The 25,957-nt window shown below is 36.8% G+C and overlaps 1 protein-coding gene across 6 annotated transcripts in view; it reads left to right on the top strand.

Annotated features, from left to right (window-relative positions):
• TAFA5 (TAFA chemokine like family member 5) overlaps positions 1-25,957 on the top strand; it is a 434,888-nt gene that overhangs the window by 84,024 nt on the left and 324,907 nt on the right. For 5 of the 6 annotated variants that reach the window (XR_011327760.1, XR_011327761.1, XR_011327762.1 and 2 more), the window contains exon 2: positions 21,413-21,499. The exons of the other annotated variant lie outside the window; for it this stretch is intronic. Coding sequence is in view for 2 of the 5 variants with exons in the window: in XM_069801904.1 (XP_069658005.1) it covers positions 21,413-21,499 (87 nt within the window). In the remaining 3 variants the exon portion in view is untranslated. The remainder of the gene's footprint in view (positions 1-21,412; positions 21,500-25,957) is intronic. 6 annotated transcript variants of the gene reach the window in all.

Genomic DNA, 25,957 nt, shown 5'->3' on the forward strand with positions numbered 1-25,957 from the left:
TTAACAACAGTCTATAGGTATGGTTAATGGTTTGCAAGTGAAGTATAAATTTCACAAATCCTCTTTGAAGTACTGTAAACAATTCAGTCATGGAAATGATCTGTTGAATTTGAGGACACAGAAGTGAACTAAAACTGCTTAACAGACCTTTGACTAATCATAAACCCATTCTCTATTTCTCAGGATTATTAAAAAGTAAAATTTCTTGGAATCTAGGATGTGAATGTTATAGTAATAATAAAAGCTGCATCTTACACAGTGGTGAAAAAATAAATTTCTGTCTTGGTAACATCGCAACCTCATTTCAGCAATAGCTAAAAACGTGGAAAGTAGATTATCTGCCAGGCTAAATGCAAAACCAGCATGTTTTGAAAGCTGCTTTCCACAAAAGGGACTTCTGCATTCAAATCAAAACCAGCAAAGATTTAAATCAGAGAATAGATACCAGCAATGTTAGTTATTTCCAATAATACAAAATTGCATGCCTCAAATTACAGAAAATGATTTATCTGTTTACTGAACTGATTTACACCCTTTGTGCACCACCCTGGAACTTCCATTGCATTCATAATGACAAGAGTCAGCTAAACATAATTTATGATATATACCATAAGCCAACATCTGATCTTGGACTACAACTACTTTAAGGTCTCTCTGTTTTTAATTTATCAAAGGTGAGTGAAAGTGGCAGTAAAAAATTGGCTTGGATTTTAAGTGCCAAGAATTCTTTTTAGTGTGATGCTTACTGCAAAAGGCCACAAAAGGATTTGAGTGTTGTCCTTCAGGATGAAATCACCATTGGCTTCCATGCTGCTGAACCTTGATGTCAATCAGGCTTTCCCTATAGGGACATCAGAGACCTATTGAAAATATATAGCGAGAAGAAACGCGTGGAAGCACGTCAGTGACTTGCAACATGGACCATTATGACACCAATCGTGTTTCTGATAAAGGTGAAAATGCACTGACAAAATGTCATGGCCATCCTAAACCAATACGAATAAGCAGGAGTACTTTAAATGTAGTCTCTTGAATAGACACCACTGAAATGATAACATGCAAGTGTAAAGTGTTAAGGAAAATGTTGTGGGCTTTTTTATTTCATTCCCTTATTTATTGGAAAGAAAATAGATGCTTTTAAACAAGAATATAAGAACCTAAGAATGACCATATGGGTTCAGCACAATGGCCGATCTCCTCATCTATCCTGTCTCCGACAGCACTCATAGGTCGGTGCTCAGGAGGAGTGAAAACAGGACAAGCATATGTAGTATTTCCCAGTACACCTCTTCCAGCTTTTCCTAGATTAGGAGTTTTCCTGAGCATGATGAGATTTGTCACATCAGTAACTCTCAGTGAAACTTTCTTCTGCATACTTGCCCTGTCTGCTCTTGAATCCATCCGCAACATCTCAAGGTGTTCCACAGGTCTACTTGTGTTGAGAACCACATACTTTTGTTTCCATAGAGCATGACTGCTGCTAGCTTCATTTGATACTTCCAAGTTCTTGTACTGGAAGAGACAAAGAAAAGCTGGTCCCTATCTACTTCCCCCAAGTCACCATGATTTTGTCAACCCCCATCATACCCCCAAATTTTCCCCCTTCTAGGCTGAAAATCCTTACCACTCAGAAATGTTGTCTTTCATGACTTAACAATGATGCCTGGTTTAGTGGTTATATTAATATGTTTATTAATTTCTACAAGTTAAAACATCTGCCCCAAAACATTAGGCAAAGTTATCCAGGCTAATAACCACAAAGAAGTGGACTTTGCTTTTTATAATCCCTTATATAATTTGTCATGATATTTTCTTTTCTTTTTTCTTGCTTTCCAGGTTCTCTATAAATTGATGGGATAAGAAAATTGATGGTGTAAGCAGAAATTGCTTTTAAAAACTACTGATATTTGCCTAGTTGCAGTTTGCATGATAAATGATACTCTATGTCTCAGTATTGCTAGGGACTACTGACTACTCTGCCTTGAAAATAAACCAGCAGCCAGTGTTTGAGCCTGTAGGCTAGTGGAAAGAAATGCGTATCAGAAAGGTCTCAATTAACAGAGTACTCTGTTTGTAGTGTTGTAACCTATGCTCGAGATATTCTGGTACTGACCTAGGACATGGGTACACTTCTATTCTCACATCACCCTGTTTGTACAACTTTCCTGAGAAGACCTTATATACTGAGCTCTGTAGCTCTGTAAGCTTTCTATCTTTAGCACTGTTTCAGTTAGCCTGCCACTTCCCATTTTAAGATGTGAAACCTCAATTGTCTTCCTGTAATTCAGCTGAATGCTTAAGAGCTGTGTACCATATTGGGACAAATTTGAGTTTCCTGTAGCTTCTCATCTGCAAATATGAATTAGGATTGTCTGTCTAAAGTTTGGGTTTTTTTACATTAAAGTGCTCTTCTAAATAATAGGAATACATAAAAGGCATATAAAAGCTGGGAAGTTATGTCCCATTATTTCCCAAGTTGTCTTCTATTGTTAGGTAGTTCACTGATGTACAAAATTCCACATTTCCCTCTGTGTTACGCTTTAATGCTGTACTTTTGTAGTGGGTATTTTAGATAGTGGCTATTGGACATCAACACAGTATCACTGCTATTAAAGCAGTGTGGAAAATTGATTTTTTTAAAAATGATTGAAATGTGAATAAAACATTGTTTATGACCCTTTTATAAATATAAGCCCAACAATCAGAAGATTTTTATGAGTACATGTATTTTATAAGTGCTGTTTCCTACTAGCCTGATTTCCCTTGGATTCTGTATTTCCAAAGAGAATTGTAACATTTTCTTGTGCAGAATTCTGTTTTGGCACGTTGCTAACAGCAGTAGATGTTAGATACTGTCTAGTACCCTGCCTCTGCCAACAACCACAATCGGAATGTTTGCATCTGCTTTGAGCCATGCACCAAATTGTAAACAGTTGTCACGCTTATATTGTGCCTGCACAATTGACTGATGACAACTACCCTTCAGAGTATATGGGGGTTTTAATGCCTAATTATTTTTACTGCAGAGCTGGGAACTTATGAAAATCCTGTGAGCAAATCTTGGGTAACTTAAAGTTAGGAATAATACGGTAGTGAGAAGAATTGAGAAGATGATAGGAATTTGTCTGAAGCCACAAAACAACTTTTCAGAAGTAGATTCAACCCTTCACCTTGAATATTTTGAATGTTTGAGGTCTGTAGCTGATTTTTATTTGCATTTCCTTTGTAATTACTATAAATGCAGCAATCAGTACTACACTTTCCCATGACATTTTCAAATGACTTTCTGGTACCTCCTCCTCCTTTCCTGGAAGTAATAAGGTTTACTATGCATTACATGTGGCTTTGTGGTACTATGCGCAGTAATTTTCTACCAAAAAAAAAAAAGCATTATACTTAGTATTGGCACATTTTTCCCCCATAAATTCTATTAGCTTAACCAAACCAGTAAGAAAAAGAGCAATTAGTTTTTCTTGGAAATTGAAATTCAGCTGGGACATATTTACTTTTATTTTAAAAATATATTATACAGTTCATGTATCTGTAACATATTTGAAACCAGAGATAATAAGATTAAACCGAATTTTGAGTCAGGTGAATGGTAATGCTTTGGGTCATAAATTGTATTATTTGCAATCAAAATATGATCTTTAAAACAAGTTATTATTTTCTTAATTTATTTCAACATTAAACTACTAAATTAAGATGTAAATTATCTGATTATCGTATTTGGATTCAGTTGGTACTTAATTTGGCTTGGTTTTAAACATACTTGAAATTTCTGTAAAGAACACTCTTTCTTTGTATATTCATTCATTCAGTGTGTGTATGTGTATATATATCTATATATAAAATTCTGAAATACTTAAAAAGTGCAGTCATAGCTAACCTGTGTGTTGGTTTCTGTGATTGCTCTTTTAATTCTAAATAAAGCCATTCTACATTATCAGTCATTTTAAAGTTGTCAACCATAAGCAGGAATACTTACTGCTTCTTGGAAATGAGATCATACCCAAGTGAGAAGTTGGTCTGATAACATACCATCTTTTAAAAGGAAAAGCATCTAAGTTTCCAGGTTTTGAATGAAGCTGCTTTAGGAATAGCAGTCTAACGTGTTTCTGTGCTTTATTGCCTGTATTTTTTCACAGAAAGGAAAGGTACCTCTGATTGTAGTCATAAATATCAGAAATATTTGATAAAATGGAAACATCTGGTCTTTGCAAAATGTACATAATATAAGAATTGCCACATATGTTCTAATAAATTTTCCATGTATATGCTTACAAAAATTAAATTGAAAGTGTTGGACTTACTTAAAAAAAATCTCATCAGTGTGAACAGTTATCCTGACTACCTGAGAATGGTGAATAACCGTGTGCAAATAACCTATGTGTTGACAGAGCTAATTGTCCTAAGTTGTGGGCTTGCTTTGTGGTTCACTGTAGTTCACAACAGAATATACAGATTCTAACAAGGATAGTACTGAAGAACTTTAGTAGGCAATGCAACTTAAGATCATTGAGAAAGCTGTATAGTTTCTCTAAAAATGTAAAAGTAAAAGCAGTATGTATTTCACCAGAAACACTGTTTGGAACTTATTGCACAAGCCTTATTAAGATCCTTTCCTTATATATCTGCTTTTTAGAATAGCTTAATTTCTTTTGTTCAAGAAACAAAAGTTCTGCCTACAGGACTTTATTTTGTTTAGTTTTGTAATGGTTTGTTTTCAATTTTCAGTGGAATTTCTACTGTAAAGTATATTTTCTTTAACTACTTTTGTATTTTTTCCTAATGCAAGGGATTGTCAGTAACATTGGCTAATGGTGCTGCGTACAGCATAAATGGTGGCTTTGCAAAAAGAGTGAGCAAAGGTAGCATCTCGCAGTCAGCAAGTGATGGTACCAGAGCAGGTGCGATACTTGGGGCCAGCGCAGGAGAAGGTGCCTAGACACTGCTCAGCTGAGCTCCTTGGTCCTTAGCAGGTGAGTGGAATCCCTGAGAAACTGAAAAAAATCTTGCTGGGCTGAACTAAAATCTATAATTACAGACAGTCCATACCCAATTACACCAATGAAAGCAACCACTTATATGAACTCTGATTATTGTATCGTGTAGGAATTTGGCAGTGATAAAGGCATGTAAGCTAAGTTTGTTGAGAAAAGAATTTCTCACCTAGAAATTGGCCCTAAATTATTGCCAGTGGATTGATTCCCTCTCTAGAACTCATTGTATCATAAAAATTGTAATAAAAAGTAAGTACTGTCACAGACACAGTGCATACATAAACCATCCTTAAGAGTGGCATTTGAAATACTGAAACAAAAATAATACGTTTACAAGCTATGTAAAGCCATCACAGCCAAGAAGGTAATAACTCAGTATAGGGCATTGCTTGCTATTCTCTACCACCAGAGAGAATGCCGCATAAAATGTAGAAAAGGTACATGGGTATCTGGTGATTTTTGAACTTGGAAATTCAGAAGATAAAATACAGACATGTGGAAGTCCCAAAGGAAACTTCTGTCTACTTTGCTGTTGTGAGGAGAGCTCTGTGGGCAGGTTAGCAGTAGGAATCTGAGGGCAACAGAGAGAGGGAGGCTTCTTGCTGGGGAAAAGATGAGACTGAAAGGAGAGGGGCTCTAAGAAACCTTTTATGACCCTGGTAACTGATGTACATAAAAGTGAAAATTTACATGACTGGGGTTTGGAGAAGTGTTGGTATGATGTGCTTTTGTGCCTGCCAGTTTTGCCTAATGTCTATTATGTTTCAGTAATTCTGAATAATTCAATAACACTGAGCTCAATTTTAAATCAGCTGCTTCAAGGTAGGGTGCATTGGTCATTATAGGAACAAAAGGAAGATAAGAAAAGTATTTAATTCCTTCTGCTAAAACCTTTATTGTCTTGCAGAGTTCTGCTGCAATTGCATGCATTTGTTTGGCAGGCCTTCATTCTTGTTGCTTTGTTTGTGCAGCACAGAGTAATGGTAGCAACATTTCATTAAGAGGCAGCCATGCTAAAAACTAATAAAAGCTTACTATTCTTTATAGCTGCTCTATACATTTGACTCTCCTTTGGTGGATATAACTTTCTTTCTATCATGACCTGACTGTTTATAATTGTATGCAACCCTTGTAAGTAAGCTATTTATTGCTTTTGCTACTAGTTTCATGTCAGAATAGATATGTACCGGTGTATATGTGGGTTGTATGTTTGATTTGTGCACATTTATTTATAGTAATGGATTCATTTTAAAGAATCTATTCACATGGTGTTCCATGAGGGTATATTTCAGGGACAGGTATGAACTAATTTATTAGTGGAAAAGATTCGGTCCTTGTTTTTTAAGCTTTACGCAGTGGTCTTCTGAAATAATAGCTGCTCCAGGGGTGCACAGCACTTGCGTGCAAACATTGTTTTTAGTGTGAGCTGTTAGGGGGCAATGAATTGATGTACAGTAAACACAGGAAGACTTTTTTTAAGACTCTATTTCTAATGTCTTCTGTAAGAAGACTGCCTAGTGTCTTTCCTTTGCTATCTGTGTCCTCCTTCTGCAGGAGACTCCTTATGGTGTATGAGGGCTTAGACATGCACACAAATGAATAGTTAATGATGTCTCCTCCTTCCATTTGTATGTGATGATATGTAAAGCTATTCATATCTCTTGCAACACACTGGTACTTCCAGTAACGAAGGCATGTCTGAGCAGGAATGGGGGTTTGCTACTTACACTGAAAAGCTGAGGATCCCTGGTGGGCTAGATTCATTGTTTTTTACCTTGAGCATTTCTGTGACTGGAGAGGTTCAAATAGTGGCCTTTTCTTCAGAAAAAGTCTTTTGGTGACAAGATAGTGATTCTTCCATGTAAATTAACTCATTAAACTAATACTGTAAACAATCAAACAAAACAGTATTAGTAGACAAATTTGTAGCATTTTGGTTTAATTATTTAATAACTGAGCTAATTCAATTTATGTTTTCTGCAAAGACTCATCAGCAGGGGAGCTCAGTTACAACTTGGCAGTATAGTGAAAGGAAGGGAGCCCCAAAATCTGTTGTGCTTGCCCCAAAATAAACAAACAAATAAATCAATGCATCTATAGAATTGTAGGAATTGGGCACATTAACTTGCGCAGCCAACTTGACACCCTTAAACCTCCTATTCTATAGTCTAATTAAAAATTAAAATACCACATCATAAGTGAAAATATAAATTTTTTTGCCTTTTTTTCATAACCATGGAAAGAAAATGGTGGTGTCTGAGACTTCTTTTATATACGTATATGCATTTTTCAGCTTCTGTGCATCAGCCTGATTTTATGATCATTTTAAGTTGGAGAAAATTTCCAGGGCCTTAGATCCTCTGTTCCCTTCATATTGTTTTAGTATTAAAAGGGGATGGATATTTACTAGCAGAGTATTTGCTTTTCATAGAGGAACACTGAATGATGGAATTTGTGTTGTTGATTATCTGCTATTTATTGCAGTCTGTGGTGGGAGATGGTCAGTCTGCATTTCCTTAAACAATTCAAGTCTAGCAGAATGTTTAGCATTTTTTGCTAGAAGAAAGCTAAAGGAACCTATAGAGTGGTCACAGGAAATATAGGTATGTGCTAACTTTGAGCAGTAATGGAAGCCTATCTATCTTCACAGTGAATATGATGCATTACATTGTTCTGCAAATTCATTCCCAAAATAAATAAAGCATTCTATGGTATTGGTTTGCCTCAGATTTCTTAAGTGAATTTGCATGCTTTTCCAAATGAATTTCCACAGAATTTATTCACCGTGGTTCAGACCTGAATTTCTCTTGCTTTCCCTGATTGCATCTCAGTGTTCCTTTTAGTCTCCCCAGTTGTTTTCAACATATAGTTAAAATTATCACCACAAGGTGGAGTTCTGAACTTTCCGGCATGAAGAATCTCTTTGTTATATCAACAGGGAGTAAACATAATTTCTTTGTAACTACTATACTTCAATTTTATCTGAAATTTGCAGGAGTGTTTATAGCTACAAACATTCAACAGAAGAAGGCAATAACTTTGGAACTATTTCTATGGTCAAGATAGAGTCTTAATGCATAGTTATCACTGGTTTTAAACCTGGACTTTTTAATCTCTTCTTGTCATGTATGTGCATAGTTGACACCCCCCACCCCCCCCAAAAAAAGAAGGAAAAAAAGGTAGTATATTTACTGTCTAAGAGTATTTTTTCCTTTTTCTTCTATTCACTAAGAACCACAGTCCTGCAGCATGTCAAAGATGTTGTTGCAGATGGTCTTATTAGTGCTTACAGAAAAGGAATTTTCTGTACCATAGACACTTAGAGTTTTGGAAGGAAAACACCATCTACACTTTTCACTTATATAAACAATGACTTTTTATAATGTGGGATTTGGTGTAATCAGTTGGCTGTTTAAAGGTATTTGATTATGTATGCTCAGTTGTTGAGCTGAAATGAGTTCTTGCTTTGCAACTCTGACAGGATTTTCAAACACATATAGATTTAACAAATAGATAGTCTTAAGGGAATTTCTTTGTTGTCTCCTATAAAAACAGTGGTTTATAAAATTATCAGTGTTTCTAGCTCATTTTTGAATAGTTTAACATGTGTCTTTAAACATATAAGCTTTAGAGTCTGAAAACGAGTGCAACACTCTTCTTGTTTCATAAGGTAATTAATTGCTGGAGTTAATTCGAGGAGTTGAAGTTAGTACAACCATTGCTAGTGCTGCGGTAGGTTGTGGTGCTGAAAGGACAGCTCATGGCAGCACTAAGAAGCATGGATTGCTTCAATAATAACGTATGTGCAAGGGGTATATAATCATTATATAGAAATGATCAGTTAAAAGTTTTAAAAAGTGCATTTATAATAAATCTTATTGATTATAAACAATTATTTGTAGTGTTCTTCTTCCTTATGGAATACACTACATCCTCTAAGGTCATGCAAACCTGTCCTTTAGGAAGGCTGTGATGAAGTCCTCTCTATAAAGGTTTCTGCTTCAGTGCTTAGGAGAGGAAGCAAACTAAGATATTAGGTATTGTTTTGCTTTGTTTTTCTCTCTCTCTTTCGTCTTTAATTTGTTGCATTAATTTATAGCATGATGTGATATTGTCCCTCAGCTTCCCTGCAAATCCCTTGTTTTGGGATGTCATGCAATATGATTTTAATCTGTTATGTTACTCTGCCGTGATGAAAAGTTCAAACTATTAAGCTTTAATTGAAAAAAAAAAACAAAACCAGAAGAATTACAAAGATGCAATTAACACTTTGCTCTAATTTTCCTTAACCTGTTGACTCATTAGGAATTTAATCTCTGATATTTTGAGCGAACTTTGAAAATCCTATTGCTCTTTTCACTTTTTATATGCTATACGTATGTTTCTCAGTTTAGAAGACAAGCAAACAAACCTGTCAAACAAACAAACTTTACTCTGGAGATAAACATGAGAAATACTCTCGTGAATAAATGCTAAATTCAGTAGTTTAACACATATAAATGTGAGGATATGCTTATTAAGGGCAAGGAAGGCTTTTTAATTATAATTAGGGAAAATGATCTAATAATGACCAGGAATGATGTCTTGATGGGCAGGGACAGAAAGAATTTTAATCTAACTCTGCTACTAGCTCTCTCTGTGGCCTTAAATGGCTTACAGTTTGTTCAGTGTCTGAGCTCAAATTGTCCTGAAAATGTTTAAAATAAATAGCTATCACACCTTGTGTGACCAGCTTCTCTGCTTAGTACATGGGCCCACCTTCTCTTAAGCTTCAGCAGGAGCTAATTCAAAAACAGATTTTAGAACAAAATTTGGCCTTGTATATTTGCAATTCCTGAATGAAAGTTGCAGTTCTGTTGATATCACTATTTATAAAGGATTAGTTATTGAAATGTTTCTAATAGTGTGTTGTTTTCCATGTGCCATAACTATAACCTTCTAAATGAAAGTTTCATGTTTTTGTCTTTCCAAATTTTAAATAATGCTGCAATTCCTAACCATTCCATAAAGTAATATATTACCTAAATTCAGACTCAGTCAATTGTCTGATGTTTAAAAATAAACAAAGCCATTCACTCATTACAGAGCTAAACTTGCACTTATGCAAAATGCCAGCTGTATGTTTAAGAAATCTTAATGATGCAATATACTTACAGAACTCTGAGATCTCAATTAGATTTCACAGAATTCTATTTTATTCATCTTCTAGTCACTTAAAATCCTTGGGCTAAGCAGAGAGAGATCTAAGAAATCATCTTTAAAAGCAACATAAAATGGATGTACATTTAGAAGACATCTAACATTTTCAGCTATGTATGTTGTTGGACCACTCCTGGATAGCTGTGGCTATCCAGCCACTAGAAAGCTGTGGCTTTTAAAGCTGAAACTGCTTATGTTTTGCTAGCAATTGCAGGTACAGTTCTAAGTCAGATGCACTTTATAAGGAAGAAGGTGTTTATTAAATAAGAGAATGAGAAGAAGCAGAAAAAAGAATAATCCTACAAGTACACAATATGTTCCAACTCTCTGACAAATCAGCAGTGCTGTTCCTTGCATTGTTTAGTTACTATTCCCATAAAGTGAGCATTTACTTTAAAAATTCTTCCCAATTACCATGGTGAAATAGCCCTGTTGGTTAGAATGTAATCTAGAGTTACTCTTAAATATATAAGCCCTTCAGGAACTGCGATATGAACAAGATGTCAAATTGTTATGTTTGAGACAGGACCATGATGCCACTGGCATTAAAATATTGCCTTAAACCTCCAGTTCTAGCAATATTTACTGTTAATGGTCTTAGCTCAGGCTTTTGTCAGTGTTTTGAAAATCTCTGTTTCTCAGAGTCAGGTACTTGTCATGTTCATACTGCACATGTAAGATAAATACTATCTAAAGTTTTGGAGCAAGAATATATTATCTACTTAGCTTATTGCCAGGATTCATGTGGAGTTGACTGCAGTATCGTTTCTGTGGACATGGAAACCCATGGAAGAAATACCTTTGCCATGCTGGCCTGTAGATACACGTGTTGGCTAGTATTGCATGCTACTGTTAAGCTGAACAACACCGCTTCTGTCACCCTCTTCTGTTGGAAAGCATTTCCTATGTCAGAAATAAGAGCAAGACCCCACTTAAAATTATTATTTGTTGGAACCAAGTCCTTCTGGCTGTCATTCGAAGCTTGCCATTATATAGCCATGAATAATTGCTGAAGTAACTTTGCCAGAAATTTGTGACTGCATCACTAACTCCAAGGAAGCAACCTTTTCCTAATTTGCGGACGGCTGTAGCCATCACTTTCTCTTTTTACCAAGATGCAAATCAAGGACAATACAGATCCCAGTCACAGTTGAACAGGAATGTTTTTTTATGGTTCTTCTCTAGTTTGATGTTGAGTGTATTGGGTTTGTGTGGTGGGTTTTTTTGGTAGCAGGGGAGAGGCGGCAGGGCGGGCTGCTGTGAGAAGCTGCCGGAAGCTTCTTCCCCGGCTGGGAGTGGGCCCCGCCTCTGGGCCAGGCCGAGCCCGCCAGCGACGGCGGGAACACCTGAACAGAGGGAAGAGGGGGAACCTGCCGCAGAGAGGGGGTCGGGATGGGAGAGGAACCCCTCTGCGGACACCAGGTCAGGGAGGAAGGGGAGGAGGAGGCTGATGCCCCGCAGCCCGCCGTGAGGCAAGATGGCAGGCTGTCCCCCCCCAGCCCACGGAGGGGAGCGGGGGAGCGGAGGCCCCCCAAGATGGCCGTGACTCCCTGGGGAAGCCCGCGCTGGAGCAGTGTGTGACTGAAAGTCGGCCCGCGGGAGGGACCCATGCCAGGGAAGTTTGTGAGGAACTGCAGCCCGGTGAAAGGACTCCCCTTGGAGAAGTTGGTGGAGGACTGTCTCCCGTGGGAGGGACCCCCCGGTGGAGCAGGGGAGGAGTGAGGAGTCCTCCCCCGAGGAGGAAGGAGCGGCAGAGACAAGGGGTGAGGAACCGACCCCAAAACACATTCCCCGTCCCCCTGCACTGCTGGGGGGAGGAGGGAGAGAAAATAAGTATTAAAGTTAAGCCTAGGAAGAAGGGAGGGGGAAGATGATTTAAGGTTTAGTTTTACTTCCTAATATCCTTGCTTTGTTTTGATTTGTAGTAAATGAAATTGATTTTGTTTCTTCCCCAAAGTTGAGCCTGTCTTTTGCCCGTGACCATGATCGGTCAGTGATCCCTCCCTGTCCTTGTCTCAGCCCACAAGCTTTTCTTTGTATTTTCTCCTCCTCATCCCACTGGGGCCAGGGGGGAGGAGTGAGCAAGCGGCTGTGTGGTGCTTTGTTACCGGCTGGGCTTAAACCATGATGGTTGAGCCAGTGCCAACTGCAGATACTTAATAATATAGATCAAGGGTCCTGTTTCAGTTAGTTCGATTACCTGACTGTAAGAAATGTATGCGAACTGTTGTCTGTCATGTGATTTGAGACTTTCAATGTTATGAATCTCATTCATTCATTCTCACCTTATTGAATGCAACAGATTTATTAAATTTCTAAACACAAAGCATTAACTTTTGTCAAAGAGAAAAAAAATATCTTACTTTAATAGTGGCAGGATCAGAAACAGGTAAACTAAAGATGGTCCTGCAACTCGTGTTTTAATACAAGAAGTATACTATAACTGTAAATACTCACTGTAACTAAATATGCTATATTCTGTAACAATATAGCTGTTGCATATTCCAGGCTTAAAAATGTTTATTTTTCTAGTGTAAGTAGGACAGAAAAGCCTCACAATCTTCACCTTGTTTCTCAAGTGGTCTCACAGTAGGTTTGGGAGCAGATAGGCACCAGACTTTTCTAAGTTGTCTTTATCTTTCAGAAGGTTTTATTCCAGTTTAGCTATTCCCGGGAGCTCCCTACCAATGCATGTCACTTGCCTTTCTATGAAAATTCTTATCTGTGCATACTGAACTTTTTCATACAACCACAAAAGGCAAGATCATATAACTGGACCTATATACCAAAGATAACTGAAATACAAGGAATGCAAAATTAACTGAGAAAGTAGGTGACCAGCCCAATAACATATTTTTTCAATATTCTGGTTATTTCTAACTTTTTTTCTGTTCTCAGACTGAACTATGGGCTCAGTTTCTTCTTTTGAATATATTTTAATTTCTTCAGTATTTGTTTTAATTTATCAAAGCCCATCAGCTTATAATGAAAAAAAAAGGTGGACTACAATAAAACTTCATCTAAATATATGTTATGTGCAGGTTTAATATGATTTCTTTGGATTTACTTACTGTTATGGTGTAACTTTTATTGCAACTGGAGGGTCATGTTATTGCATTCTTTCTTTGTCCTGCTTCTTTGCTTCAATTTGAATTATTTGCTGTTCCACATCCACTGTGGTGCAGGTGGAAAACTGGATCATAATAGTTTAGTCTGTATGCTTAGCACATGAATATGAGATGCATAGTTCTATGTCCATTGGGTTCCAGTCCTGTTCCCATATTGTGACTGAATTACTTACTAATTTCCTTAGGGTGTATCTGACAAGACGTAGTAGCCCCATCTTCATGGAAACAGCTGGATAGACAATATTTTCCTGAGAATATCACCAGTTATTTTGTTATTGTACTTCTTCCTGTAGACTAAACTATGTCATTAAATATATATTACTGCTCATGAACATAATTATGACTCTTTAATCACTCACAGTGCAATTAATTTTTTTTAAATTCACTGAAATTAATACTAGATGTGATATGAATTATCCTTCCTTTCAAGACAGACTCAACAATTTGACTCACATAAAGTTTTGCTATCAACTTTGATTTCTTCCATTTTTCTGAAGCTTTAGTTAAGTTTTGGCTAAATTATTATGACAGGACAAGAGACAATGGGCATAAATTGAAATACAAGAAATTCCATTTAAACATAGGAAATTTTTTTTTTAACTGTAAGGGTGATTGAACATTGGAACAGGATATTCACCAAAGTTGTGGCCATCCACATCCTGACAGAGAAACAGTCCTGAGTGACCTGCATCACCAGTTGACCCTGCTCTGAGCAGGGACATTTGACTAGATGATCTCCAGAAGTTCCTTCTAACCTCAACTATTCTGTGATTCTGTGAAATTAGAGGAAATTATCTGTTTTTCCTAGTGAAATGAGGCTACATGAGGCAGTCTCATGTTTTCACTGAGCTTCTGTGTGATAATTACCAGTAATTCCCCAGATTTTTCCCATTCATTGGGCTCTTGTTTTTGGAGTGGAAGTCAGAAAAACTGTGTGCTTTCCCGTAGTCAAGCACAGACACAGAACAAACCAAACCAACCAACCAAAAAGAAAAACCAAACCCCCAAAACCCCCACAACTCCAACAAAAAAACACCCCACAACTAGATTTCTGACTGTCTTTTAGATTTATTTGCCAGACTGGAGATTATTAATGCAGTCAATGAAAATAAGACCTTTCACAGGAGAGAATGAATTTGCTTTGCTTGTGCCATTCTCTAAGATCTTACCTCTATATGTTGTTGACTATCTGTTAGCTCCTGGTAAAATTAGCACAATGCTGCTCATGACCAAATGTCAAGTAACACTTTATGATTTTTTTGTTCACTGAGTCATCATCATCGCCTTTGCTCGTTATGCCAATGGTGGTTGTCCATTTTAAGTGAAGCCATCCATTTTAACTAACTGATACAGTTCTAAGACTCCTTTTTTTTTATATCATCTTCCTATGAGGAATGACAAGTGCTATTGTCTAAACCATCACAACTAGCTGGGACTCCTACAGCTTGCCTAGCTCCATATGTTCATATTTAGCAGCTTAACTTTCAGTTTCCAGTATGGGATTCCTGTGGCTTTCTTCATTAGTGTTTGGCCAGGCACTCCACAAACTTCACAGCAGAGGGCCCTTGCTAACATCTTGTAAGTGGGCTCTCTGGTACCCACTTTTATCTTCAGTAGTCTTTCTTTCCAGATTTTTTTGAAAAGTATCCTGCAGGTTCCTCCACATTCTAGGCAAAGGTTCATTTTCTCCTTGAGTGAGGACTTTGCTCCATGTGTGCACTTCTGGAGTTGCCAAACAGCTCATTTTTTTTAATGAATCCTTTATACAGTAACTTCTAAACTGCACATAAATATAGCCATTCTAATAAACTGTACTCCAGTGAATAGGAATTGGTTGTATAAGGGACCATACTCCTTCCTAGTGGCAGGCATGTAGGGTGCCATTTCACATAGTGAAAATACAGTTGTTGATACTATTATGGCTTTTGTACAATTTCAGATAACCAAATAGTTTCTCCCAATCAGCTGTATATCTCTGGAGCAAAGTAGGATGAAGAACACAGTAACCTGTTCTAACCATATAGCATGGTTCTGATCTCATTTTTACAAAGCCGTTCCAGAGGGGATTATATCTCCAAGAGGGTGCTCCAAGTTTAAAGTCTTCCTTTAGTCCTTCATTAGAAACATTTCCTCCACTCCTGTTTGACTGTTTAAACGCTGCATCCCACCTGGAACTAGGAACTATTTAATCCTATTATTCTTTTGAGTGCAGTTCCAGTTATCTCTATCCAGTCCCTGTTTCAACAGTCTCAAAAGAAATGAAAGGAGACAAACTGATGGTACAGGACACCAGTTTGCTGTCTTTTATGTGACATTCGTTTGGCTTTTATGAAACAGAATGATCTATACTTACCATATTGAATCAGAGTATGATTTTTTGCATGTGCAAACGTAAGCACATAGCTTACAGTAGCAGGCAAAAAAACCTTGCCCTGGACTTGGGAGAATCAGAGAAAATTAAAAGCTATTTCTGCAACCTAACAGAGCACCTAAGCTCTTTAACAGCAAGAGTCTCTGTTTCTGTAATCTGATAACTTTGCTAATGTACAGTCTACCTTCATGATTTTTCTATTTTGCAATGGTAATAAAAATGGTAATAAAAATTACCCAGAAGTACCGAGACATTGCAGTTTTCTGGTCCTGTAGTGAAGGTATGATAGGAACTTAAATCACATCTTATCTAAATTTGGATCTTTATGTAGTCTTATAGGAAACAGGTATCTGGTCCCTCAGAATAGGACATTCCTTAACATGATAAGGTTGCTAAAGGTAGACACCTCAGGAATTTCCAGTCCCACTAGGGTTATGTCACTTTAAAAGCATATAGAAAGAACAGAGGAAGGGATGAAAGGATGCGGGAAGAAAGAGAAGACATAAAGGGAGAGAGAGCGCTGATGGGGGAAGGAGGGAGGAAGAAAGAAAAAGGGAAAGAGTAAGAGTAAGAGGGAAAGAGAAGTGGGGAGAGTGGGAGAGAAAGAGGAGGGAATAAGGGATTCTAGAATAGGGGTTCTTGGAGAATAAGTGATCTGAATAACTTTGTACCATTTGTACAGTGATTAAATATATGTGTTAGACAAATGGATCTGAGGACACAATCTAGTCTATCCTCTTATGTGAATTGGGATCGCCCCTAACGGATATTTATTTAACTTGTTCTTAAACATGTGTTGAGATTTGGATTCCATATCAAAGATAATCTGCTCCATCATTTAACTATCCTGATAGCTGGACTCTTTTCAATTAGCATCTAATGTAAATCCCCTTTGCTATACTGGTAGCTCTAATTAAAACCAGGTCTAATTTATCTATTTCTTTCTTAAAACATGAAGCCACAAACTGAGAAAAGTGCTGTTATTGGAACTTCAGGATTGAAGTTCAGGAGACACTACTTACCTTGTCTTTTGTTTCTGCCAATGAATTCCAAAATTATATGTCACTTCATTGCAACAATATTGTATTTTTTGGATCATTAGTCACTTTGTGACCTACTACCCCTTCATATCCTTTTCCATTATTTATGCAGTTGTCCTCTATTTTCTCTTTTTTAATTGTTTAGCATTTGAGGAAAAATGTAATTCCTATGCTTCACCCCTGGCAAAATGAAAGACAAGTTGCTGTGTTCCTGATTCAGAAGAATCCTGTTATCATTTGATTGGATCTCTGAATTCATTAAAATGAATCCGAACAATGGCAAACCCATATATATTTATAAATATCATATATTTGCATGATTATAATATTAACTTTATAAGCCAGATTCTGTTCTCTAATATTCAGGGGTAAATACACTTACTGCAGTTGTCCCTCCAGATTTGACCTCATTAAAATTGAAAAGACTGTATATGTCTTATTACAGGAATAGTTTATCCAAAAGGAACTATGTAGGGAATACAGCTAGCCATTGGTTTTTGTTTTTTTTTTTTTTTTGTTGTTTGTTTGTTTGTTTTCTCAAAACCAGACTTCTCTGTATAATCTAACACTTTACATTATCTGAAGGAAAATATTTTGGTATCAAAATCATGTTCTGGATATGATGCCTCCTGTTCTGAATGTGATGATCAGGGAATTCTTTTTCACTGCTCTCATATATCAGAACCAGTTATGGCCCATATAACTGTCATTGTTTCAGTAACCTGCAAATTTGTTGCCATAATGAAGCTTCCCGATAAACAAAGTTATTTTTATTTATTAAGTCAGCGGTTGGATCTACAGCTGAACAGAAAGGCTTATTGTGTGAAGATCTGAGGTTATATGTAACATATTTTGAAATGCTGTATATGGACAGGAGAATATAGTCATGGTTACAGCAGTGGGCAGGAAATCACAGTTTTGAGTCTTGGCTGTGCCACAGACTTTCTGTGTGACTTTGGACAAGCTACTCTTTGTGCATTAGCTAATAATACTATCTCTATCTCCCAGGAGTGTTGTGAGAATACATTCATTAATGTTTGTAAGGCGCTTGGATACTATAGCAATGGGGCCATATAAGCACTTAGAGAAACAATCCATTTTTGCAACAATGTGCATCTCCCTGACTAAGGCCTTTTTTGCTGGAAGTTTTTCATAGATGCTTGTTATGAATAAATCTACTTTATAATGATACAGTGAGGTTAAACTGCCTTTTGGAGTGCTGTTTCACTTTAGTATTCAGAACAGGTGTAAACAGTCATAAGTTTGAAAGCTGTTCCCAAGGAAAGAGAATAGAATTTTTATAGTCAGACATTTGAATAGAAAAGAGACCTCTCCTGATTCATCTAGTTCAAAACATGGAGGATTATTTACATCTGTATCTGTCTCGCAAATAGTTTATTCTATTTTAAGCACTTCTCATTACATTGTCTAAACTACCTCCTCAGGCAAGTCATTCCATTGCCTAATTGCCTTTAAAGTTAAACAGTTTGCTCAAATGTCTACCCTGTTTTTTTCCTTGTGGATATAAGCTGCTCTTTCAGTCTGTCCTTTCTTTCTGAAATAACCTTCACTCATACGTGTTCAGTTCAGACACACAACACAGTTATAGCAGGTTAACAAGGTATTGCTTTAGAGCTGATGGGAGGTAAATTGGTAAGCCACTGTAATTTGATTTGATAATTTGCCTGGCTGAGTGCTGTACAGTATTAAAATCTGAATATGGGGCTCAGCACCAAGGAGAAGGAGAAGAATATCCAATATTCCCAAGGCCTTTGTGAGGACTTGTTGGTGAGAATAGGGGGAATAGGTGCTGCAAAGACTTCATAAAGGGGTTTGTTTTGTTACAGCTTGTTTTGTTTTTATTTGCAGAAACTAGTGGCAGCAGACAAATTATGGCAGTAAGGGCTTTGAAAGAGTGTGAGCAGTCCCTGAGGGCAGTGAAGAGGGCTCTGCAGTTTTTGAGGCTCAGGAAACAAGATATCTGTTGTTCATCCATGTATAACTTTTTAATTTGGGGGCTGAGGTCAACCAAATTTCTCAGAGAGACAGGAGCATCAAACATAAGTTTCAAAAGGTTCACAAATATAGGTGATCATTTGAAGACAGAGACCCTATAAATGTCCCAATGGTGGGAACAGATACCATATCCTCTCCTACCATATTAAATGTAGAGGATCAACATGGTCTTAAAAAGTATCCAACTGTAGGAAATCAGAGCCTGCAGTCAATTACAGGTTGTAAGCATACAGGAAAATAGGCCTCATTTGTTCCGGGATTCATAGGATTGCTTGTTACTAATTTGCCATTTGCTGTGAAATCCATCCCTCCACTATTGTTGTTTGAATAGGTACTGAATAGGATTGCTTTTAATAAAGTTCCCCATATGAGTGATAGTGGAAATGCTTATCAAGATGATGGCTTCTCAAGATGAATATTGTTTTTAAACTATGGTTAGACTTTCCCCACAATGCAGGAGAAGAGACCTTTGTCATTATTTTTTTTCTCTCTACAAGTATTGGGGATTGAACGAGGTTGATATTATCCTCTATTATAAACATATATAACATATACTACTCTGAACAGAAGAACTAAAAATGAAAGAAAGAAAGAAAGTAAACTATTGCAGCATTGTACAAACTTATTACAAAAGGAGCCACAACCATCAACTCCTAATCTTAACTTGGATTCACAACCATCAGGCTGCTCCCACCCTCATGTATTGTATCCTGTTGTCTGGGTTTAGCTAAGGACTCAGTACAGCCATCTTTTCTTTCTATTTGTCAGTAAATGCAAGACCTGTGTTAGGGGATTCTTAATCGGATTTCCAGATCTTGTAATATAAATAACTCAATGCAGGTTTGAATAAAGAAGTATAAATAAAGTCAAGGAGAGGAAGCATAAAACAACTGAGAGAAAATAATGTTTCATTAACAATGAAACATTATTTTCTCTCAGTTGTTTTATACAATAACATGTCTTTTCAACTTTTAGTTTATTCATGTTTCTGTTTATTAGGCATCATTTGAGTAAAATCCTTCATTACCAAAAATTTCCTGTACAAATATAAATTCATAGTAGGCTACTGCAGTGACAATAAATTCTCTACCGAAATATTCAGGAAAAAATGTAACTTGAAGGATTACTTTTATCTTCTTAAAAAATAGGAAATATTTTACATTTTGTGTCAAACTAATCCTCTTTGATACACAGTATGCATCACACAAAAAAATACTTGGGATGATAAAGATTAATATAGTTTGAAAAAAACAGTTTAAAAAGACAAAAGATGCCTGTTTGCAAAACTCAGTTCTGATAGTCAGCCAATTAAAAAAGATGAGCACCATGACCAGTGGAAAAGTCAAATTTCTGTTAAAATTTTTTTGTCCTATGTTGTGTCTGTCAAAAGGAAGATACACATCTTCAGCAGTATATCTGGGAAAGGAAAAGAAAACAGTTAAACCTACTCAAGCTATTACAGTTGCATTACTATGTTTTAATGACTGGCTTCTTGAGGATGTTTTTCTGTATGAGAAGCAGCAGGGTACGTTATCTGGAAAGGGTAAGGCCTTTTCCTTATGGCAAAGTAAGTAAATTGCAGCTATTTCTCACAGTAGGAGGTCATTGGTCATATACTGATTCTATCCACGTTGAAGGGACAACATTATTGATAAACACCTTCATACCTATGGCATGTCTTTAGGATTGATGCCAGTTGCACTTGTTTACATCAACAGAATAACTTCTTCCTTGCAGATCCCTCAGGCAATACTTAATATGTAATTAGATGCTATCTTGCTCATAGTATCTGATATTTCAGTTTATTACATAAAGTACACACCTGCTTCTCATATCTCCTCTATATTGTTCTGAAGTGATTATGAAAAAAAAAAATTAAAACCTAATGGTACCTAATGGAAGAAAAAAAATCTGTTATATGTAGGCAAAGAGAAGAAAACAATACAAAATGTGGTTGGCATTCCAAATAAACCTAAAATATCCTATTTAACCACAACAATTATTCTAGTTAGTATACTGTCTTTTGCTAGTCCCTTGTTTCTAGAAGTAATTGTCATGTGTTTTGGGAGTTCGATTTGTTCTGGTTTTATAGAATTCCATTAGTTTTCTGTGAAAAAAAAAAAAGATTTTTTTTTTCTCTGGCATTGTTTCTTCATAAAGGAAAAAAAACCACAAAGCAAGCTGTGGATCCAACATTTGGTGGCATTAGATTTTAAGTTTTTATTTAACACATTTTTACTAGGAAGGCTATAACTAGATAAGTGCTATGTACTATACTATATCTCCTTTATAGGGAAGATATGAATACTTAACCTCTTTCAGAGAAGGAGAGAGGGGGAGAAAGAGACTCTTTTACCAAGTTTCAGTTATGTCAGATGCAGTTGGATGTGTTTGGTTACCTTATACCTGAAATGATGCAAAAAACTCTTCTAAAATCAGTGAAGGTCAATTTTATGAATACTGTTCTCAGCATCTTAAAGTAGCTGTTACGCATACAGTAGGATGGTTGTAAGGGGAAACACCCAAGTCTTCAATTCTAAACCTTCAGGTGTGTGGGCTGTTTGACCCCCTAATGTTGTAGCTTATTCTGTGTTCATTTCCTGTTGCATTTTCAGAAGTGATTTCAATTGAATCATTTATGGTTCTTCCATTCAGATTATAACAGCTATTTTGGAGCGGATAACCCTCAATGGCTGTATATGAGACATTGCCCGGGGTGCTTCCAAGATGCTTTTGAGCTGGGTAAGGAAATCACTGAGTGTTGACACATTCTCAAAGCACTATGGCATGGATTGAAAGCATATAGTTTATAAACTGTGTTACTACCTACTATTCTGTGTATTATTGACAGAATAGACTATACCAGTTTCCTCTGAAATGTTAAACAAAACCAAATAAACATTTTTTGGGGTAAAAAAAAAAGGTAACAAGTATTTTAAACAATTAAATAAAATATCTAATTTGTATGTGGTAATTCATACATACATAAAACTTTAATTCATCATTACCCACTTCTGATGTGTGTACTTTTTCTATAGTAGCCATTCAATGTATAATATTATACTAATGTAATGTCATAATATTACCATTATATTAGTATACTGGTGAGGTAAACCATACTCAGATTTTTACTGGGACTTTAGGGTCAAACCTAACTGTTTCTGTGGGCATGGCTTAACCAATATGCTAGTTTAAGACTTAAACTCACATTCAAGCTGTAAGTCCTGGATCACCCCTTCTATCTACATATTACCTTACACACTCTTGTTCAGTTAGGAGAAATTAGCTATCATGACTCATTTGCCCTTCTGGATATGGACACAGGGAACTAAAAACATACGGACTAGTGAACTTGAACCCGTGCATGAAGGACAGTGTAGACATGGGGTGTTGGTATGGGGCTTTCACTGAGTGTGCATTAAGTGAAAAAATCAGAGAAAGCTTTCTGTCTCTTGTTCAAAAGCCTGCTGATGAGTATGATGATCAGGACAGTCCAGCACAGGTGTGATGCTAAAAACCTCCCAGGAGCTGGCACAAAGAGCATTCCATGATCCATTTCACTCCTCTATTTAAGGTTAAACAATGTCCAGGGAGAGTGAATATTCTGCTGTAGAGAAGGATGTTCTCTCTCTTACAAAGTTTTTATAATGCTCTTTGTAATGTTTTATCCAGCTGAAATCCAGCCGAATCAGCTACAATGTCTCCAGGATTTTTACAGAAGTTAGTTCAGGCTGTGCACTCTCACTAGCTTAAGTTGCATCTTAAAGATAATACTGCCCTATGTGCCAAAGGTGTTATTTTAATAGGTAGCGTTTTGTTAAATGCCAAAATTGTAGATGCTTAATTTGATATTGTAATTAAAGCTTTCTACTTTAAAACAATGCAAGCACACAGAAAAATGGTTCCTATTAGAACAGCACGATTCAAAACAAAACCAAAGAGATGTTTCCCTTTAAAAATATGGTTTTCACAAAAAGTTTTGTGGGAAGCTGCTATACAGTGGCTACTTCATTAACTGTAGTAAACTATAAGCTGCCTGATGTATCTGGTAAATAGAAGAAATAAACTTGCCACAAAAACAAATAGACAAGCAAATAATAAATAGGCTGTGCATGCAAGGGAAGGTTATATTAATCTGCAGTTCTTGCCATTATCCCACCCCAGGTGTACATAGATGGGCCTCCAGTGTGTTAATTCCACAGAGTCCAGTAATAAATCTCAGATTAGCTTGCAGTAATCCATTTTCATCCTACTGAACAAAATATTTCTTATACCATTTAGTATTAACTGGCCATATCTAATAAAAGCTAGAGACTGGCTAATATTTTTTTTTTCTCTTTACTATCAAGTGAACTATATTATACATGAATGGCTTGTAAAATTATTGGTTTATATTTCAGAATGACAAACAAGTCTGTGTTCTAAGATTTAAGATTAAAAATTTAAAAACCATTTTCTCCTTCACTTATTCAAAATTTTGGAATTAAGTCCTGAACACAGACCCAGAAGAAACTTAACATATAAAATTCTGGGCCTCCTGTAACATCACAGTCCGATGCAGGTGTAGGTTTCTTGAAAACATGAGAGTTTTCAGGTTAAAAAAAAAAAAAAAGAGTGCCATAGTGGTAAACCCATTTTAATTTATACTTAAAATGTAATAATTGTTCATTTTGTGCATGTAACAATTTTAAACTGTTTATTTGGGGCTTTCAATAATTTTTAAAGCATCTGCACTTAACATTTGTCTGAAAAATATTTGTTTCCCTTCCACTACCTTATTAGCAACCAAAGATTACCTCTTCTCTCAGTAATATCACCCAATGTGCTAAAACTTTACAGAGGCTATCGTCATCTCCTCCTCATATGTTCAGAACCTGTTCTAACTAACTGTGGAGGTGCCTGGTTTGTTCTGGATATGCTCCATTTTTGCTGCAGCTCCCTTTCCTACTTACTGCAGTAAGAATTGCTAATGGAAAGAATTAAAAATGTCCACTGTGGCCTGACTTCATCTCCTGATCATTTTTTGTGACATCCAGGTTTTGAGGTGGAAAGTCAACAGCTAAATAAATGTAAAGAAAGTTCTCTGGTTAAAGTTCAAGCTATAGGTCAAAGAGCTTATTGGCTAAGTTGCCAGCATATATGAGTTTGTATAGTAAAATTCACTCCTGTAGAATTTGGATTTTTTTTTTTTTATTTTCCCCCTCCACTAAGGTGGAGGAAGCAACAAACCCCTCCAATATATTAGCTTATTAACTTTTCCATACAACACTGCTATTGGCCATTCTATAAAGGTTTGCTGTGCCTTGACTCAGAGAGTCATTGCTTATTCAGCATGGCTTTCTCCATGGATCTCATTTGCAATTAAGAACTTATTCACCGAATGTTACAGCATTTTAGTTGTGTGCATTTAGGCTAGACCCTCAGGAATTGATGCTGGATCGTAACTAAATTCTGTTAATTTCATGTGTTTAATCATCCTGGTTATAACACAAATCCTTTTTCTAAAAAAGGAGTAAACAATTCTATTTTGAGAAGTGTTAAAAATTCCAGATGATCTTAAAATATATAAAAAGTAAAAATACGAGGATAAGCCCTCTCAATTTCATTGTGATTTTTGTGAAGAGCCCTATAACTGTTGGAACATGCAAGCCTATGCCTTGCCCACCAATCTTAACTGTGAGTTTCAATAATTGCATGCTCTCTCTGAATTATCATAGAATCATAGAAACACAGAATGGTTTGGGTTGGAAGGGACCTTCAAAGGTCATCTAGTCCAAGCCCTCTGCCATGGGTAGGGACATCTTTCACTAGATCAGGTTGCTCAGAGCCCCATCCAACCTGACTTTGAACACTTCATTATCATTTCAAGGCAATAATCTTACCACTGGAGGCAGGTAGAAAGGCCCTTGAGACTTTCTAGCCTCTCTCTTTGAGATTAGTAGTTCTCCCCCTGGATGTAAATGGCTACCTATTCAGGTCTTTCTAGCTGAGTGAAGGCATATTTTGAAAACAAGAATAGATGAAGGCCATAAACAAACCAGAAAAAATTGGAGGTAAGAAAGGATGGGCAGACAGACACTGTAGTATTACAGGTTCTCCATTAAAACATGTGTGGTTCCGTCAATTTAATACTGAGTTTCTTTTTCCCCTCAAATATATAAAATTATACATAGGCAGCCATAGCGTATGTAATCACGTATCATAGAAATTAAATCACATCATTTAGAAGTCTCTTTCTTCAGACATGAGAATATTTCTTCTTGAACAGGTTAAGTGAAAACTTGGTACATCTCGTATAAAAAAAACAAACCCCATACTCTGGAAGGCAAGAGTGAGTTTCAGCACTGCAGGTTCTTCACACAGGATATGCTGCCCTGGCTCCCTCCTCATTGGCAGCTCATTCATTACAGCTCATGTATTTTCTCATAGGCATACTGGCACTAGTTCCTTTGGATCTGCACTGGTTGCAAGTACCATCAGTGTAGAACTGGATTTTTTAAGGCTCTAAATTGTGTAATCCCAGATGCGTTGGGGTTTCTCTATGTAGAAAATTCCCCAGGTCATAATGCTGTCATTGTTCTCAGTAGGAAACCTTAATTGCAGAGCTAGTTGGATAAGAGTTGGATTAGCTGGCAGAATGTTGTCTGGAAAATCTTTCAGCTATGCAATGTTATCGCTTCCGCTATGTCCCCCCGCCCCCGCCCCTGAGGATTCCTAGGCTACTGCATTTGGTGAGATACATATGTTTTCCCCAGCTACAGGAGCTGTGAAGGGTTCCTCTGGGATATCTAAGTATAAATACCTAAGTGTGTCTTCAGTTGCTAGGTTATTTTTAGTCAATGGGTGGTTACCAAATCATCTATAATTGTGCTGTTAAATGTGTCAGAGCAGCTACTGCAAAGCTAGGTGCTCCCTGTAACAGGTTGAGTGTGTAAGGTAAAACGAAAGAGGACAAAAGCAACATGTCAGAAGTGACCTGTTTAAAGGTTTGAATTATGTAAGGGGAGATTGCTTGATGAGCAGATATGAGGAAGATGATCCATGAGCACAACATGGATGGAGGAGCATGGTAACACAGTTTGACTATACTACCCATAGTACCTGTGGCTGGCGTATTGTGTCATTTCAGGTTTGTGTTTTGGGGGAATTTACCAGTGGTTCAAGGGATCAAAGTGGTCTTACACAGAGCCTTTCACTTCT

This window comes from Haliaeetus albicilla, chromosome 14 (genome assembly GCF_947461875.1).
Source record: "Haliaeetus albicilla chromosome 14, bHalAlb1.1, whole genome shotgun sequence".
Lineage (NCBI taxonomy): Eukaryota > Metazoa > Chordata > Aves > Accipitriformes > Accipitridae > Haliaeetus > Haliaeetus albicilla.